Source organism: Grus americana, chromosome 3 (genome assembly GCF_028858705.1).
Source record: "Grus americana isolate bGruAme1 chromosome 3, bGruAme1.mat, whole genome shotgun sequence".
Taxonomy (NCBI): domain Eukaryota; kingdom Metazoa; phylum Chordata; class Aves; order Gruiformes; family Gruidae; genus Grus; species Grus americana.
Genome location: NC_072854.1, coordinates 115642791 through 115662222, shown reverse-complemented (window position 1 = coordinate 115662222; position 19432 = coordinate 115642791). Strand labels below are relative to the sequence as shown.

The window sequence follows — 19432 nt, the reverse complement described above, 5'->3', positions numbered from 1 at the left end:
GAAAGACCACAGGTATAAATGGCAGATATCAATGATACTGACTTCCTAGCTCTGCTTGTTCCACCAAGCATCATTCGCTGTCAGCACTATGATATTCTACCACCTCAAACAAATGACACCTGCAAGAGGCTTGCAGCGGTCTGGCCCCAAACATGCTCTTATTTCCTGACATCTCTGATGGGAATCTGCTCTCAGAAACTGCCAGCTCCATCACTTTAGTGCAATATTTATACCAAAGTGAAAACCATGAGAATACCAATGTCATGAAGCAGAAGGGGGGGGAGAGGGGCAGAGAAAGGTAGCAAGCCATGGAAACCTACTCATTCATCTGTCCACGTCAGCCATGGGAGATACAGACAGCACAGAAGAAATACCTGTTCCCCTTCTCAGAAATCATGTGGCTGTGTGGTAAGAGGATAAAGACAGGATCCACCTATTGACAAAAACTTGTCTACTCACAAGTATGCTCTGCTGGTCCTTCACGGTTTGTTTCTGAGAGACAGCTGGACCTTGTTTGGCAATGTAGTATCATACAAACTGAATGAGTGTTCTTGTGGCTTTGTAAAAATATAATTGTTTTGACAAACTGGTTTCTCCCCCCCAACTTGGCAGTACAAGCTCAACATGTCAAATTGTTGTTTTCTTTGGAAGAGCTTCTAAAACAGATTAGGTTTGTATACAAGTTTTGCCCTTCTGGCTAGTTTAAGTAGACACTAGCTCAACACTAGGAAAGAAAAATATATTCTGAGCTAAAAGCTTGAAATGAATATTGACTAAAGAACTCGGGATACTGATCTGCTAAATCTGATAAAACCAGCCTACTTGAGATGATGTTTTTGCTGGAAGTATACTAAGCTGGACTGTTTCTTAGTGGCAAGTGGAAATAAAGTACTGCAGGAAAGGGGATAAAACATAAATTATACACAAAAGCATGAAGGCTAAACTGCTGTTAACAAAAATGTTTACAAACAATAAAGGTTCTGGCTTTTTTTAATAATTAGATATAGGATCTGCAATTTTTGCTTGTTCAGGGCTAAGTTGTCAGTATGTAATGAATTTCTGATTGAAAGAATTGAAAACATGGACAGGCTATTAAGAATAGGGTGCAGTATATCTCCAGAGATGTCTGAAGAAATGTGCTGCTTTCTCCACACACAGTAACACTTTTCTGTCTGGATAGTTTTGTCTATATTCTGTTTTATGTGCCTGGAGGCCCTAAACTCTTCTGTGGTTAGAAAAATTAGACACAAAAAAAATGACACCCACCTATTAATTGAATAAACTGTCTGTGTACATGACATGCACACTTTTTTCTATTTTCCACTTCTGTTGGTAAAATCTAACTCTAGGGTAGCAGATAAGGTTTACCATAAGGATGAAGAGAATCTAACAAAATTTCAGTGGCAATTTATCAGTAACAATGTACTCATAGATATACGAGTCCTAAATTTTTATGACTAATTTATTAGCAGGAAGAAAGTAAATGTGTAGTAAAATAATGCTGCCATGTCACTTCATCAAAACCAAAGCTTTCTCTTGGAAATGTCAACCTGGGCAAAATGTGAACATTTTTACACCAGAAAAGAAACACTTACTTCATTCACATGGAGTGAATGCAACACTCTAATTTTGACATAACTTTTCACTTTGTTGTTTGTTTGGCCTTCTGGGGGGTTTTTTGTTTGGTTGGTTTTTGGATTTTTTCTGTTATTTTATGATATAAAATCTTATATTGGGATCATTTGATACAAGGCTAATATGAAAAGTTCAGCTTGGAACAGAATCTTACCATAATGGGCCCAAACTTTTTCCACAAAAAAAAAAAAATCCTTAAAACATTGAATGCTCTTTTGTTTTGGCTCTCATTCAGAAAAAAATAGTTATCAAACTTTGCTATGGAACAGAAATTCAATGTTTCAAGCTGCTGAAAGTGCCCAGGATCCTGACTTGGATGTTACTGGGAGGAAATTTCATTATACTACTTTATACTGATGTTTTGCAAACCATCTTCACCCTTTAAACTCATTCTACTGGAGATTTGCTTCTCAACTCATTAAATGCAACCACATGAGCCTGAAGCCCAGCAACCCGCTACCATTTGGACTTCTCAAAGATCTAGTCTCAGGACTGAGGCAGAAGCGTACTGAATCTGCAAGAGGATTGCTCAGCTTCCCACCAGCTGTGTAGGGCACATGGGGTCACAGAGCTTGGGAGGCGCACAGGAGAACCAGTACCAGAGCTCCTAGTGCTTAATTTGGAAGGTGACTTCACTGACTAAGAGAAGTGCAGGGCTCTTCTAGGTCATTCAATCCCCACAAGTATCAGCCACTCCACCTTCTTCAGAGCCATGGGTGCCAAAGGCTTGCTGAATTTTGTTCTTGGGAAGCTAGAGGGCAAGAGATAGTAGCGTCTTCAGTTAGCTACAACCAGGACACAGGTGGCTTCTCACCTTTCCTCTTAAATTTCACAGTGGTCTACTGTGCATAAATTGGCCAATTCTCCTCAAACTCCCCTATACCTCACCAGAATGACAATACAGAGTTTAGTCTTCTTTCACACAGAGATGTCTCTCTCTACCTTGCTCCCAGCATTGTGATCACTGCTGCTGCTGTTTTCCAAGTGCTCATGCTTACTAGTCCTTCAAGCTTCCTCTTGTGATCTGGGGACCCGTGAATTCTTGGTGAACAGAGGGAGGACTCTGTGCACAGCCACCAAAAACTTCTTAGCTGTTTCCCTCTATTCACTGTCATCTTGTCCTCCCTTTCAGGTCTTGCTCTCCCATTCTCCTTCTTGAGACAATTTCTTTACCACACACAATATTCCCTATGGCCTTCCACCACTGCAGATTTAGGCAGAAGGCCCATCATTTGCACAGAGTGGTAACATACTGCAGGGAATCATCCCCTTGATTTGCAGGGAGCAATCTGCAGTGTTCAGGGAATTTCACCTCCTTGCAGCACAATATGGAAAGAGTCCAGCAGTAAATTCTCAACGGAAGATCCTCTCAATCCCAGCCTCTAAAACTGGCAGATGCTGAACGGCCTTTTTGTACTCTAACATGAGTGCATCACCTCAAAGGAGCTGCCAAACCAAGCAGCATTGTGGACACCAAACAAAAACAGCTTTAATGAGAGCTTTGTTCCTGGATAAACTATGGGACACATTATTGTTTGCTTGAAATTATGTGTTCTGGTAGGAAGATTCATGGAGCTCCTCTGGTCCTTGAATCTCTCTGAAGATCCTATTGTTTTTTAGCTCTTGAAGCAAAGGAAACAACTGCTGACATTGACCTGTCCAAGTAGTAAGTGGCTGAAAAGCAAATGCAGCCATGTGATGTGAGGAAGAAGAGCAATCACCAGTTTGTGTATTTTTACTGCTGCCACAAGAGGAACTTGGAGTCCTCCACAGTCTCCCTGTGCTGCAGATGGGAAACTGAGATAGCCCATGCCCCAGGAAGCCTTGCTGCCAAAGAAACAAAGAGGATGTAGCCATGAAAGCTAGGTAAACATGAGAGGAGCATGTGAAACAACAAAAAGGACGTGGCTGAGCAGACATCTACGTGATTCATACCATCAGCGAGAGAAGACAGGACCTATTAACCAGTGGTGGGGGAAAAATATAATCAATGGAAAATTTTGCTCTATGCTATTCATATAAAAAGTAGAAGGAAAAAATTTCTCCTCTTCAATCAAATATTCTGCTGATGAAAGAAAACATTAGGTAGGAATATCATCCTGTTTCCCTGGAACCCAACTTCTATCACTATGATATTTATACTATGTATTATCCAAAAATCATACTCTTCCTTTCCAAACTTAATCATCATCTACCCATGAATAGTATCGTCTGACCAGTCCTGAAACTGAGCTAACAAAACTGAGACGATGCTTTCTTTTTATTTGGTCTGCTCTTTCCCTAGAGACAGTAGGGCGTCTTTTGGAACTAAAGAAGCTCAGCTCTGGTTTTGATCCAACAAATGAAGAAAAGTTTTGGAAAAGTAATAGTGGAAATAACCTTTACATCATGACCGCTGGCAAAAACAGGCACCACTGACAAATTCAGAATATTTTTTCTGATATTGCATCAAACAGGAGTCTGATAAGTGCAAAAACGAAAGAAGAAAACTGAAAAAGAATCGCACGTTTTAAATTGCCAAAAGATGCATTCTTATCTCTTGAGGAAGGGTGATGGCTTCAAGCAAGCATTAAAAAAAGTACTTGACAGCCAAGCCTATGCCAAATGGATAAGGTTGGCCCTGACCTGTGTTTGATTGCCAAGGACCCCCTATCAAACTTGACACTGAAGATGAATAAGAAGAGTCTTACTTACCTTTCATTTCCTCCTGCTTAAATGAAGAATAACTAACTCTACACTCTGTAAGCAAACACACATGTCTAAGTGCACATTGTTACAGCCTTTCCTACTGCACTTGGTTTTTAGGAGCACAAGGCTGCTGAAAGATATAATGGTGTGAGAAGAGAAAGTGTTCTTTTGGGATCACAGTGCCCTTCTGCAGTCATTGCGGCGCATCCATGTCAGATGGGGTGAGTGCAGATCTTGGATCTTACAGGCACAGCGCAGAGGCCCGGCCAGATAGAGCTGCCTTCTTTCCCAGCAAGACCGCTCACTGTGTGATAGCAGGCTTCTAGGCAAGGGCTAACTTTTCCCCTGCTCATTTCTTGTGCCATCCAAGTCACCTGTCACCCTGTCTCCGGGACTGGTGAAAGTTCAGCCTGTCAGCCAAAAGCAGAGTTTGGAAACACACCGTTCTGCACCGCCTGCTCACGCACTATGCGTGGCGAGGAGAAGGTAATGAGGCCAGCGTTTCCTGTGTTCAGGGTTACGCTTCAGAGTCCCTCTGGATGAGCATAAACTGCTTTTTTGTCGATGGTTTTACAAACTGGTGGGCAAGCCCCAGCTGAGCCCTTCCATGACAAATACAAACATTACAAGTCTCTTGCACTAGGGGCATTCAAATCATATTAAAAATATAGTAACCCAACAACCGATACTGATCTCAGAGAGTCAGAATGAACCTGAGAAATAGAAAATAATCCTGGAAGTCATTTCCAGTCTCAAACCTGTCTCCCCAAAATCCCATGAAAGCACATGAGATATTTCATTTGGAGTGAGGTGACACATCACAGGCTGGGGTACTGGGTCTGTTTCACAGCATGCTGCCTGTAAGACAACAGTAATTATTGCTGGACCTGCAATATGTTGGCTCTGGCCAATAATAAAGATGTTTGATAGCCCCGTACTGCAGGGGAGATGCCACTTAATGGGATACAGAGCATCTCTGGAAGTCCTACGAGCTACATATGGCAGGTAACACTCAGCTACACCTGCAAATTAGTCTCCTTTTTGACACCACTGCAATAGCAGCCTACTTGTAATGTTCTGTCTATAATTTTTACTCCTTCAGATCACTTGTTACTGCTTTAAACAATTTCAGTAGCATGGCAACAAGAAAAAAATTCTCAACTAACCACTTCATTGGTGGTTTTGTTTGGGTTTTTTTAAAGAGCCTTGCTTGGGTAGTGGAAAAAAGCTCTTTCTCTCCAAACTGTTAATGAAAAGTAATGTTTAAGGGACATATTCAGCCAGCCTGATTGCTTTTTAATTCCAAGTTTACAGAAAGTTATTGGGAAACATTAGGCAGAGTGACTAATCAAAAATTTTCATCAAGTGAGACCAGGTCTAAGAAAGCATGGCCTAAAAGTAAGGTCTCAAGGGTCAGATCAGTTGAGCCCAACTCTCCTATCCATCATAGTTTCTTGTGTGGCTGTGTGTAACTCATCTGGCTTGTGTGTGTCACAGTTCCAGGCAAAGAAAAGTACTTGTTTCTTTCCAATGACTGCTGGAAAGGATTAAAGACTACAAAGTAGTCAAATATTACGGTTGACAAGGGTTTGTATAAAAACCTAAGAAGCGACCTTACCTTTTCCCACGTGACATTTCCAGAGGTAGTGTTTCTGAGCAGCATCTTATATTCTGTTGCATACTGCAGGTAAGGAAAACAAACAAAACAACAATTGCTGATCACATCATCAATATGACCATATCATCTAGCATTTCACAAGGAGTAGATTACTTTTAGGAAGACTTGTTCTGGAGGCCGTACTATGGAGGCTAACGAGCCTGTCCTGTGCAAGAAAAGGGAGTGAGAGCATATGCAGCTCCTTCCCCATGTGGCAACAGAGAAGTGCTCTGTGACCCTCTGAGCTGCCAGGTTTGGGCAGCAGCCGAGGAATTCCCCTCTCCTCCACCCTGCTGTTGCTCACACACCACACTGTTGCACTCACTCCTGCAGAAGGCAAGTGGCACTTGCACTGTTTCACTGTTGGAAATGGTAAGGCAGGCATTAAAATTGTCAGTAAATTATCTAAAATCTAGGGCAACTGTTTACTTTGATAAATAAGCTAGACACCTCGCAAAAGCGGCGTACTTCTTTGGGCTTGTTTTCTTTAGATATAAAATAGGGGAAAGAAAAGCTTATGTACTTGCCAATTACCTGTCACAACAGCAGCACAGAGGAAAGGAGGACTTTAATTCATCCCTGAACATACAGAACCCTGACACTTGAGGTATCACAGCATATCCTTTTCTTAATGATATTTTTGTATTGCTCCTGTTTTTATTTATGGCATGTTGACTTGTACCGTATCATGTATACACTCAAAATAGAACTTGATTTTAAAAGTTTGACCTTGGTTTTGATACAAAAGCAAACCCACAGAATACCATTAGGGCAAAAACTATTATTCTGCTCCTGTGATTCTTCTCCATAAAGAATCACACTGGCCCACAGCAATATTCTCAACAGTGTCTATCCAGTCATCTAAAATGAGCAATAATAAAAATCTTCTTGGAGCTCCACAGCTACTGTCCATCAGTTTAGACCACACTATGTTCTGGTACCAGTTACCATCCTACCACACTTTGTCCTCTGTCAGAAGAGAAGCCAGGCTGAGCAATTAATCCAGCAAGGGATACAAAGGAAAATACTGAATAAAAGCATCAGGCAACAGGTAACGCTTACACACATGGGAGCCTAAAAGTCTTTAGTCTGTTCTAAGCCCAGCTCCAAACTACGTACCCAAGGGTTTTCCCAGCTAGCTCCTGCAAAGTAACAAGGAGCCTGACACAAAGCAGAGCTGCCACTGCTGCCCAACACAGCACCCAAAGTATAAAACTTAAAAGAACATTTTTGGTGGAGGTACAAAACATAGGCTACAAATATGCTTTTGTTTGAGGCGTATTTTTCAAAATCAAACCATTTGCTACAGAAGCTGTATGTCTGATTACATCAGGTGCTTTTAAAAATCCCACCTATTATAAATAAATTAACTTTTGGTACTTTCTACATCTTTCTACATCTTGGTACTTTCTACATCTTTCTACATCTCTTTTTCAAAAAAGAGCAGTCACTTTGTCTGCACACTGTAGCTAATGTCAAAAGTCCACACGTATCTTACCGTTTGGAACGCTGCAGCAACAAGATTTGCAGGAAACAGGTTTCTGTAAAATACAAACAAGAAAATGAAATATTTCTTGTAGGACTTCTGAAACGAACACACCAAGGTGCTTTACTCTCAGAAACTGAATTCCTTTTGCAAAGACAGGCAGACTGGCACTAGTGAGGTATGTACTACGGAAGATACTCTGGGAGCACAGAACAGATGTCTTGCTGCATCTCCAGAGGTGTGAACACCACCTTCTTTTGCTGACGTAAAAAGGTCCCTGCTTGTCTGCCACACCTAACCATTTGGGTAGGGACACCAGAGGCAATCAGACACAATGCTAGTTATACACACCCATCTGCCAGTGGCTACAGAAACTGGCTTAGCCGCACCAGCTGCAGCAACAGCTTATGGCCTCCAGGGTCAGGAAGATTTTTAACATTACTCGTGTGATTAGACATTTCTCACAGCATCAACACAAAGGACAATCCAATCAGAAAAATCCACTTAAGAAAACGGCTTAACCCTTCAACACAACAAGGTCAGCTTCCCTGAACACCAAGGTAAAGCAGAACAGTATCACAGGCCAGCAGCTGTCCGCAAGGGCTTAAGGGGTTAAACAGCACAGATGAAAGTAGGGACAACTCATATGGAAAGTTGCAACATCTGAATTTGGTAGTGCCTTCATACAGAAATGCAAATTGAGCATCAGGTTTCTGCAGAGAGAATAGTATGCAAAGCGATGTACACTTCTACTGGGCATCCAGTGGATATGTGCATCTATGAAGCAACAAGAACAGGAAAAATGGTTAACTGGACCACGTAAGGAAAAACTCACTTCTTGTATTTTATAGTTGTTACACTTCCTTTCTCCCCTTGTGGTGGGCAAAGAGCATGTGTTCCCCTAGCCAAATGGCAGCCTTTTTTGCTGTGTCAGAAAGCAAAATAGGAATAAAAGCTGATCTCTGGGGTCACAGCAGGACCTTAGCTGGTGAGGGCAGGAAGGTTACGGGTATGAACTGAAAATACTGCCAGCCGAGTACATCAAGAGTTCTTGTACCTCCTTACGGTAAGGAAACGAAAGACCTTACCCATAACCAGTTAACCGTGGCAGAAAGCATTTGGGTAGCTGCTCCGAGGAAGCTGCAGCTACCTCCAGGCTGTGCCCTGCTAACGTCCTCCCAGTTTTTGCTGTAGCTGCCCTGGCAAACACGATTTTAAACCAGGCTCTCAGTTGTGATCATTCCACAAATGACATGGAAAGTGCAAATCCGAACCACAGCAAGAAACGGAGCAGGAGAGTCAAATCTTTGAAAGCAAGAGGGAGATTAAGATATGGTACAGAAAAGGACTTTGGTCTTTTCCATTGCATAACTCCCGTTATCCTGCTGCACAGTGAGGCTTTTCCCACAGCCTTGACAGCAACATGAAGTACATGGACCTTCATCAAACAAGTGGCTGCTGTGAACTACCTCAGCCTCTCTCTCTGCTCCATTACAAGTGTATTAGGAGGCAGTGGCAAAAGCCAAATTGCTCTAAGAATAATTTGGTTTTTGGAGTCTATGTTCCACTGAGCATGAAACAAACAGCAACTTTTTCTCCTTAAAATTTGAGAATACAGCTCTCAAAGTAGGAGAGAAAGCTCTAACTCTGCAAAGATGCTTAAGAACTGGTCACTTAAGGTCAATGGAACAGCTAACGAGCATCAATTCTTGCACAGCTGGAACTGTCTGGTGAATAAAAACCTCATGTAAAGTAAAAGCAAACTTACTTTTATCGGGAGAAAAATATCACATATACAAATGGGCCTAGGCTCAGCACACAGTTTTAACAAAAAAAAAACCCCCCTAAACCAAAAGCAAACAAAAAACCCAACCACATAACATGCTGTTAGGAGAATAAGGATATTTCTTTTTGATTTTTCATAGCAGGATGATTACTTTTTTTTAAAAAACAAAAAAAGTGACTGGATTTTGAAGAAGCAAAGAGATGAAAAAAACCCTGAAAACCAACCAGAAATCAAATTACTTTTTTTTTTTTAAATCAGCTTTTCCATCCTGACGAAACAAAGCCAAAGGAAGCAATTCTAAAGCCTAAACAATATGGTTCTCCAATGTTTAAATGTGGCCAAGAAACCAAACCATCCATAATTTACACAGTATGTCAGGCATGGGCCTCAGTAATTAAACACTAACTTAACTCCAAGCATATACTTAAAGCATATACTTGAGTGATGCCAGCAGCCCTGCTACAGCAAGGCAAGGCGTAGGTTCTTGCTTCAAGTGTGAACAGCACTAAAGCTATTCAAATACGAGCACGTAGCAGTCACTCTATTGCTGGAACACAGGTTGCAAGACTCAACTCTGAGGACAGCAAAGAACATTTTTGACAATCCACTAAGTAAAAAATATGGATCTTAATTCAGCAGCTCAGAAAGAGCTGTGTGTTCTTGTTCAATCCAACCTTTAAGTACACCTGACTGCAAAGTCCCAACAACACATAAACTAATGTTTTGCTCCTCTTTCTTTCAAATCCTGAAGTTTAAGAACAAAATGTGTCAGCTCATAAAAAACAACCAACAAATAAATGGCTTGTCTTAGAGGCATGAGTTTTGCACAGACTACACTCGTTGCTCACCTAAGATCAATCGGCATGCGAATTAAATTAAGCTTTAATTACGGGTGGGTCAGGACACAGGTTTTTAGCTTAAGGTGGATTTGTGCAAGAACACCACAGCAATGCCTAAAAAAATGGGTCAAGATGCTGCATGCTCCAGGGAGAGCCAAAAGCTGGCCGGTGACCTGCCTGGGCTCATCATGTGCTTGTGCCTGTAGGCTTTGCTCATCACGCATAGCAAGGCAAAGTTCACCCACCACAGAAATCCAGACCCAGCTCTGTTCCTGCGAGCCAACGTTTGCCGTGATCCCAAACCCAAGTGGAGGAGTCGCACGGGGAAGCGCAAACATCCCTCCTGTCTGGGTGAACCAGGGAACAGGAAAGCTGATGAGCTGGGTAATTTGGCATGCAAATTAAATGTGGGTGTCTGCCAGTTGGTTTTTCTGTGTGGACCAAATAAATCTTGAGAAGGTTTTTTTAGCTTCAAAAGCCCGTACCAGATGTGAACGTGGAGTTTAAAGAAATCACCACAGTTATATCACTGGATTCCTCACTATTGCTGCTGTTTCTAATGGCCCTGTCCCTACCACTGCTATGACCCATTCTAGAGAACACAGTTACCTTTTTGAAGCAGATAGGGCTATCGCAAGAGCACACTGCTGAGGAAACCCTGAGCCTGGGTGATAAGGAGCCCGGCACAGGGGTCTGGGATCAGGCAGCCCTGGCCTCTTGATGAAGAAAGATGAAATTTGCTGTACGTGGCACGAATGATACAAGCCAGCGATACACAACGTTACGGCAGGGGGATAGACGTGCTGCATGCATACCAGGTACTCCACTGCTACTGGGACCTTGCTCCACGGGGAGGGATGGATTACCCACACACAGACCCAACCGCCTTTGTGGTGTAAAGACGAAGTAGGTGGTACAGCGAGACTTTATTCCTCTCGCCGAGCACCAGGCAGAAAAATCTCTCTCTGCCTGTTGCAAGTCATGCAGACAGCCCACCTCCCCTCTGCCTCCCCCCAAAAAAATCAGAAATCCATTGGACAGCTGTCAAGGGTGACAGCTGTGTCCTGGGGCTGGAGTGGCAGCTGGGCTGAGCCAGGAAACCTCCACGTACCTGCACAACGCACAGTGTGAGAAAGCACCCGTCTCGGATCCTCTTAAAAGAGGAACCAGAAAGCGGCAGCACCAAGGATGGGAGTTTCAGGGTCTGAATACTTTATTTGAATACTGTACTCATCACACCATTTCCCCATGCACAGCCAGATAAATGCAGCTTTTTTCTTTTCTCCAGTGAAAAGCTGCTCCCACTAGGCAAGAAGGGACCATTACTCCCCTAACCAATTTTACCAGGAAGGTCTCACTGCATTTTTGCTCTAACAGAAATCTTAGTTCAGCTGCAGCATCTGCAAGTGGGAATCACAGATGATCAAGGAAACCTGGGGCTGTAAAGGGAACAAAAAGGGGCTGTAGCTTCCATCCTTCTCAATTTTGATATTACGGGCAAATTCCTCTCTTCCTTACCCTGTATCTTTCCACCAGCAGGATAAGGATGGCACAGGAACTCCTTCATTGCATGTGTAAGGGATTATTATTAATAATTGTTTAGAAACAGTTATGTTGCTCGAGCTCTGCAAACAACTTTGCTCTGGCAGCAAAAGCACGAAGGGAAATTCAGGCAAGCAGAATGAAACCCGAAAATACTACACATTCCTCTTGCATTGCTTCTTACAAAAAGGTTCCACATCCGACGCCAAAAACTTTGCTGCTGAAAACATATTTTTGTGAGAAAGCCTAGAAAAAATATTCTGTGTTGCGCTATCTCCTAGTTTTTTTCAATGAAGTGTTTTCAATGGTAGGAGTCCACTGACAGCAACTTTATTGCCATCTGTTGCAACCCTCCAGAGCCCAGTTTGGATTGCTCCAGTACCTGTATTTTTCTTTCTGTCCCAAGATTTTAATTCAATATCACACAACAATTTTTCTCATCTGCTTTTTGATATGTATGTGGATGTACAATACATGCCCTGGACATATACATATTTTAAGACCAGGTTGGATGAGGCTTTGGGCAACATGGTCTCGTGGAGGGTATCCCTGCCCATAGCAGGGGGGTTGGAACTAGATAATCTTTGAGGTCCCTTCCAACCCAAACCATTCTATGATTCCATATTTATGAGTGCATGCATTTGCTTTAACACAGAGAAACTTGAAAAAGTGATTATTTATAGCAGATATTTGGTAGTTTTTTGCCTTAATAGTCCAGTCTGCATCTTTGTTGCTTGGAAAATAAAACATAACTGGGGGGGAAATCAGTTGTAAAAGGTAATGAATATAAAGAACAAAAGGAAGGAGCAGAAATGTTCAGAGGCTTCCTGAAAAAAACCCAACAAAACCCCACCAGATAGTGCAGGCATATGAATGAAAACATTGAATTGTTCCTACAAAAAAAATCAGTCAGCAATCCCTATACTTCAAGAGACGATCCAGGCTCAGAAAACGACAGAAGCAAAGGTGGGCAGCAGCATTTACTACTTCCCTTTTTCCTGAGGGTATCCCAGAGTAAGAGCTGGCCACCCAGCTATGAAACCCAGTGGTTAGCCTATCTCTGGAACCCGCCGTTGGTGTTAACTGCAGCTGTTCCCCAGTCACTTCTTACTCTATTTATCACCACAAAAGTGGCATCTCCCCTTCTTCTCCTAACGATCAACTTTTGCTCTCTTTCCACACTGGGATGTGAGAGACAGCCTTCATAGTTGCTGCTTTTGGGTGACTCATTGGGAAGTCCAAGGCTATAGGAAACAAGTGCTACTGGAGCAACTGGTGCCCGAGCAAGGGTCACTGCATGAGTGCTCTGGACCCCATGGTCCACCCTGGCCATCTGTTCTGCAGCCCAGACAGCAAAATGCGACCAAGGCTTCTCCCTGCGCCTGAGCTCATGCCTGCCTTCCCTCTGGCTCTGAAGGTGCTCGTAGCCAACACACAGGCTTGCTGACGGCGCCGTGGGTAGTCCCTTTGGCAGCACAGCTGGTAACCTCCAGCAGAGAGACAGAAAGGGCAGTGAGGAGCAATAATATTTAAAATTGCTTTTGTAGTTTTGCCTGGCAGCCTGAGAAACCCTGACCTTACTGCTCAGGGCAAACACCTGGACCTCTGCGTACCCTTCCTATAAAAAGCTGATGATGCTACTGCTACCTCCTTCCATCCCTGGACTGTTACAGCTAGAGCTGGATTAAAAACAGAATTCCCTTCTCAAAGCTAGGTCCACAGTTTCAAAACATGTTTTCATCCCAAAATTGGGCAAAGAAAGCCTGTTCCAGACCTTTTTTCCCCCTAAAAAAATTATAAAATATTTTGTTGAAATGTTCCTTTTTGATGAGTGAGATTTTCTAATTAAGTCTTTTGTATAAAATTACAGCAAAACACTGATCTCGCTGAAATGAAATGCCAGGATCACCCACTGTTGGATATTTTGACAGGATCAATAGGTTCCTGTGAAACTGTTTCATTTTGTTGAATCAGCAAATATAAATCAGAGCTAAAACAAAACTCTGACCTTATCGAAACATGCAGTCTTGACAACTGCCCATCAAAAGTGTTAACAAATCAATAGATTCTTGCAAAACACTTGATCCTGCTGTTTCAACTGCTTTCCAACAAGCTATAGGTGGGCTGTGTTAGCCGGTGGCTGAAGTCACCTCCTTGTCACCACCTCTCTCCTCCTCACCCATTTCTCCCTGGCTAGATGCCTGGCACCATCAGAGCCAAGCTGGCTCTCTGCAGTGTCACCTACCCAGGTGGGTGCTGAGCCCACCATATCACAGCTAGCCTCTTCCTCCACCTGCTGCTCACTTCATAGCCAAGCTGACAAGCACTCTTTATTCTCCATTGCTTTGCAACAAACAAATAAGTAAGGAACGAAACCAGAAATTCTAAAATTTCCCTTCACTCTCTTCATATTCTGCTGGCACTCAGTGCTCACCTATTTGGTATAACCGAGCTGTTCTCCATGTCAGATGCTCTGGAGATGTTCACAAGGTCCACTTTCAGCTACGAGCATGTGGAGTAAGAGTGCTCCAGGGCCTGGCTTAATGTAAGAACCTGAACTGGGTGCTCTGAAGAAGCCTTTCTTCACTGACATGGGACAGAATTAAGGAAATCCAAGGTCCCCCCCTTGGGTTCAGACCACACCCCACCTTCTGTGTTTTGTTTGGTTTTTTTAAGCCACCAGCCTTGTGGAAGCACATCTGAACACTTGCTGGATTGCTGCCATGATCACTGAGCTGCAGCCTCTCCCTGCCTTTGGCCATGCTCACCTTGTAGGGTGTTCCGAAGAGCTGCCTGCATGACAGACCCAAGATGAGATGAGCCATCAGCATCCCTGCTATGGGGCTCAAAGACAGCTCTGCTGTCCCCACCCCATGTCCTGGGGCAGAGGACAGCATGTTCGAGGCTTGCCTCCTGCACTTGCCAGAAGGAAAACCAGGAGGGTGCTCCGGCACCTCCAGCCAGAGGAAGGCAGACAAATTGGACTTGGAGGTTACAGTCAATGGACAAAACAGAACAGAGACAGCCTTTTAGTTCACCAGTGAGTCATCGTTCATTTTGGTACCAAAGCCCAAGATAAATCTCTTTTCCAGAAGTCATGTCTGCATGTATAGGTCCATGTTTGTGTGGAAGCTTTAGACTTGGAAACAGAAAACCACAACCAAGCATTAAACTGGCCTCCAGACATCGTTGTGACAATGGAAAGCAACATCTTTTGGTCATTAACTAATACACTACCCAAAAGCAGAAGGGATCTGCATCCTGGGAAAGGACACCCTGTGTCGTCCCTGCAGAAGCCATGGCAAATACTGATTCACAGCTGTGATTTCCTCTTTGCTGTTTCTCCCTTGGGGCTACATTTTCATCTGCTTTCAGTGCTGTATGGTGGACTCAGTTTAGCTATTTTATTTGCTATTATTTGTGCCTCATTTTTACCTTTTATCTGAAACTGAGCAGTGAAGCCTTGAAGGACAGTCTTGTGACATGATTGAAAACAAAGTTTTCTTGCATCTAATACATCTAATACAAAGTTTCATGATGGAAAGAGAAAAGGAAAAGCAAAGAGCAGGATGCTGCAAGACCCACCCACATGGAAGGCAATAGATGAGGTTACTCTGGTACCTTCCACCACAGCACGGACCAAGATCGATGCTCAAACCAGAACACCCATATTTTCAAGAAATAAATAAACAACAACAACAACATCTCTTTCTCTCTGCCTTTTTTTATTTCCAGAAAATCACATAACTTTCTCCACCCTGGGTCTGTTGGGGATTTGTGCTAAGACTGGGACTTTTAGTGGTGGCCACGTCCAAACATGTCTTTTATGGACTGGATTTCGTTGTCACTGCTGTGACAACTGGACTGCCCAATAATGTGGCTGCAACAGCCCTTCCAAGAAAAAGCTGAATTCACAGCCCACTGTACATGCACTGGGGGAAAGCCCCTGGCCCCTCATTTCCCAGAAGCAAACCCCTCTGCAACCCACATGCTTTACCAAAGTCTCATAGATATGAGCATTACTTTGGAGTTAAGGACTCAATCCCATCACCATTATAACCCCGTCAAAGATTAACTCTCCACCTGCATTTATAGACCAGACCAAGAAGCAGCTTTCTGCTCCCACCTTCACAGATGTTACCCACAGCCTGAAGCTCACTGGAGCATCCCTGCCCAGTTTCTCAGCTACCTCCTACTCTGCTGCGTGGCAACACAGGAATGCAACACCAGCTACAGCAGCCATGCGAGGATGTACTCGGGCCAGCCACCGCTATAGTTGTCTTCCCAGCTCTCCTGGTTGTCCTGACTCCTTTCTTTGTAATTTTCCTTCACCTGCCTACATTTCAATTCAATTCCATGTCACCTTCACAGTCAGCCCACCTACTCTCACCATCCTGTTTTTACTTCTTAATGTGCTCTGTCAGGAATTGCTGGTCCTTAAGAGAGGTCCATAATTGTTGGTCCTTAAGAGAGGCGGGCCCAGGACACCAGGTACGTGGTTGCCAATGGGACAAACCAGACTTACTTTCTGTGCAAAGGGAACATACCTCTCTCTGGGGGAGAAAAGCACATTAACATGGATCTGTAAACACAGCTTTGTGTTTGGGGGTTTTTTTGTTGTTGATTTGGCTTTTTTTATAAACTCTTTTTATCTTTGTTGCCACATTTGTTTACCCAGACACACTGAAAAAGCCTTTCAGCTGAAAAACTGAAGTCACAAAAGCAAAGCAAATGATCTAAATAAAACTCATGCACTCAGCTTTGTAATTACCAAGATATCTGCTAAGCACAACTCTCCAGCCACTTCACTGGTACACAGGTTACCTCCCTGTGACCCAGACCTGGGATAACAAAACACATCAACTGTTCACATCTGGGATTCTGCACCAAGATTCATCAAAGCACAAGAGACTGCAGTTGGAAGTCCGATACTCAAAAAGCTAGCTAGATGTTTGCCTCATTTGTGTAAGTGTTCCTCTCTTATTTAAAGAGCTAGAGAGATCTCAACAGGACATGGGCTCTGAGAAAAAAAGAAAAGGTGAAGTCTGCAACTTTGTAAGAATGAATAAGAATAAAACAAAAAGACTACGATCTGGTTAGAAGTGGAAGCCTTGCTTCCAGGTAGTTGTGGGGAATGCGAGTCTTGTCTTTGCAAGGTGCAGAGGTGGGATGGACAGCTCACAAACATACAGGCTGTCCTCACGCTGGACTACATCTGGGGTATGTCCTCAATGGAAATTTGGGGTTGCATTTCCATGCCCAAACCTACAGGAGGGCACTATAAAAGGCAGGTTGGCATTTGTGTGAGGAGACAAAAAAAAAAAAAAGGTGTGTGTGAGGAATGGGGAGAGCTGCCCTGCCCTGCCTGCGGGAGACAGGCAACGACAAGCAGTGGGGCAGGAGAAGGTGCTAGGCAAGGCCATGTCTGCCCTGCAGCGAGCACCCAGGAGCCGCTCTCCCTCCAAGCAGGACCAAAAACGGGCCCAGGCACCCAGAGCTCTGAGCACGCCTTGACTCATCCTTTCAGCCACCCAGCCAAAATTAAAAATAAAAGGGGGAAGAGGCACAGAGCATCACGCAGCCCTAAACCTGACCAGGCTGTGGATACCTAGGCAGAAGGTGGTGCCTCTGGAGAAGCGAGAAAGAGGATGAGAAGAAGAAGGAGAAGGAGGAGGATGAGAAAAAGGAGGGGGGAGGAGGGGGGGAAGGAGGGGGGAGGAGGGGGTTCCCCAGCCGCCGGCTGCAACGTGCAACACCGCCGGGTCTGTCATCATCCTCCGGCTGCGGCAGGGAGGGCGGGAAGGAGGGAGGAGATGGGGGGGAGCGGGGCGGCCTCACCTTACGAGGTCGAGGAAGGAGTCCACCGTCTCCTTGCTGGTGTGCACGGCGCTCGGCAGCCCCAGCCCGGGGGCGTTGAGGGCGGAGGCGCCGGCGCCAGGGCGGACGATGAAGCCGAGGGCGATGGCGAGGCCGGAGGCCAGCAGCGTGGTGCCTAGGAAATAGGCGAGGGCGATGCCTCCCAAGCGGCCGAGCGAGCGGGTGTCCAGGCTGGCGGCTCCCGACACCAGGCTGCACACCACCAGCGGCAGGATCACCATCCGCAGCATTCGCAGCAGCAGCTCCCCCGGGAAGGCCAGGTAGGCCACCTGCGCCGGGCTCAGCTGAGCACCGCGCACGGCGGCGCCCAGCGCCACGCCAGCTACCACCCCCGACACCGTCAGCACCACCAGCGCGTTACGCCGCAGGAAGCCCCGGCAGCCCCGCAGCCGACCCCCTCCGCTCCGCTCCGCCGCCGCCGGGCCCTCTGCGTGGCCGTTGCCCGCCTTCTCCTCATCCGCCGCCGCCTCCATGCTGCCCGGCACGGCAGAGCGGCGGCGCCCTCCCCGCTCTCCGTCTGCCTGCGCGGCGCCTCGTGTGCCACTACCGAGCGCTGCCCGAGTGACTGACAGGACCCTGCGCCACGCCCTCGGGGGGTGGTGCCGATCAGGCGCGGCCCCGCCCACGAATAGGAGAGCCCGCCCGTGCCGGACACGCCGCCTGCCTGCCGGCCTGGGTCTCCTCAGCGCCATCGCCGCGCGCGGGTTCCGCACGTCACTTCTGCGCCCCCACGGACCCGCCCGCGCCCTACCCACGCGCCCTCGGCGTGCCCACGGGTCGCATACGGCCCCTACGTGTCCTCATGGTTCACACACATCCCCTCAGTGCCCCCCTCGGTGTCCCTGTGGCTCATGCACATCCCCTCAGTGTCCCCCTCAGTCTCCCTGCGGGTCACACATGTCCCCATCAGTGTCCCCACAGGTCACACGTCTCCTAAGTGTCTCCCTAAGCGTCCCACTAAGTGTCCCCATGGTTCACACATGCCCATCAGTGTCCCATAGCTCGCACGTGTCTGCTCCTCAGTGTCCCACAGCTCACCTATGGCCCCTCAGTGTCCCTGTGCTTCATATGCATCCCCTCAGTGTCCCACGGCTCACACACATCCCCTCAGTGTTCACCTCCTCTCTTGGAAGCTCTTGGAGAGGCAGGAGCCATCCTCTGCACCTCGACAGGTGTGCCTCCTGTCCCCACAGTCAAAGACATCCCAGTGGGTCCGTGGGCTTGTTGCTGGCAGGGTGGCACAGACATGTGGGCTCCAAGCACGCTTCCTTCAGGAACTGGGCTGAAACCCACGTCTGATCACACAAGTGTGTTGTCTGAGGAGCAGATGATGTCTGATGGTACGGGGGGCTGATAAAGGACACTTGGGGCTTTCAAATCCACACAGGCCTTGGAGATACAGTACTGTCATGTTTGTTGATGGAGTTAGTTGCACGAGCTTCGGCTGATGTTTGGGTTTTAGAGGTGGCTTCATGTCAGTTCATTCCCTTGACATCAGCAAAGCACAGCCTAGCAGAAAACGTGCTGTGAAAACAACCAGCCACACATTCGCTCTTCGAGTAGACCAGACTAATGAAAGAGACTGACAGAGCGTGATGGGGCAATAATCCCGATTTAATAAGAATCTTTTCTGCTTTCCAGCCTTGTGGATAGACCCGAAGATCCCTACACCATGGCTGGAGCTCCTGGAGATTGTCTCCAACTAAATAGGCAATGACACCACCAATGAGCAACTGCACCCATCACCACCCACCTCAGAGCTCGATGCAAAGTCTTGACTCACAGCTTGCTATTGCACCAAAATTTGACTCAAGATACCAGACATATTTTTATTGATTTTATTTTTTTTTTCCTGATAACTTTCCCTTTGAGGAACACTTGGTTTGTGGAAGTCTGGGAATGAATGTTCCACCAAATTAGGA

At 45.5% G+C, this 19432-nt stretch overlaps 1 protein-coding gene across 3 annotated transcripts in view; it reads right to left on the bottom strand.

Moving 5' to 3' along the window:
* The window catches only part of SLC1A4 (solute carrier family 1 member 4), a 41437-nt gene extending 23370 nt beyond the window's left edge, over positions 1–18067 (bottom strand). For 2 of the 3 annotated variants that reach the window (XR_008576488.1, XM_054821259.1), the window contains exons 1-3: positions 17472–18058; positions 7479–7521; positions 5942–6004 (exon numbers count right to left, since the gene is read on the bottom strand). Coding sequence is in view for 2 of the 3 variants with exons in the window: in XM_054821259.1 (XP_054677234.1) it covers positions 5942–6004; positions 7479–7521; positions 17472–17983 (618 nt within the window). In the remaining variant the exon portion in view is untranslated. Of the gene's footprint in view, positions 1–5941; positions 6005–7478; positions 7522–17471 lie in introns of all 3 variants that reach the window. The other variant, XM_054821258.1, reaches the window with a different exon arrangement.
* Between the last annotated feature and the right edge of the window lie 1365 nt (positions 18068–19432).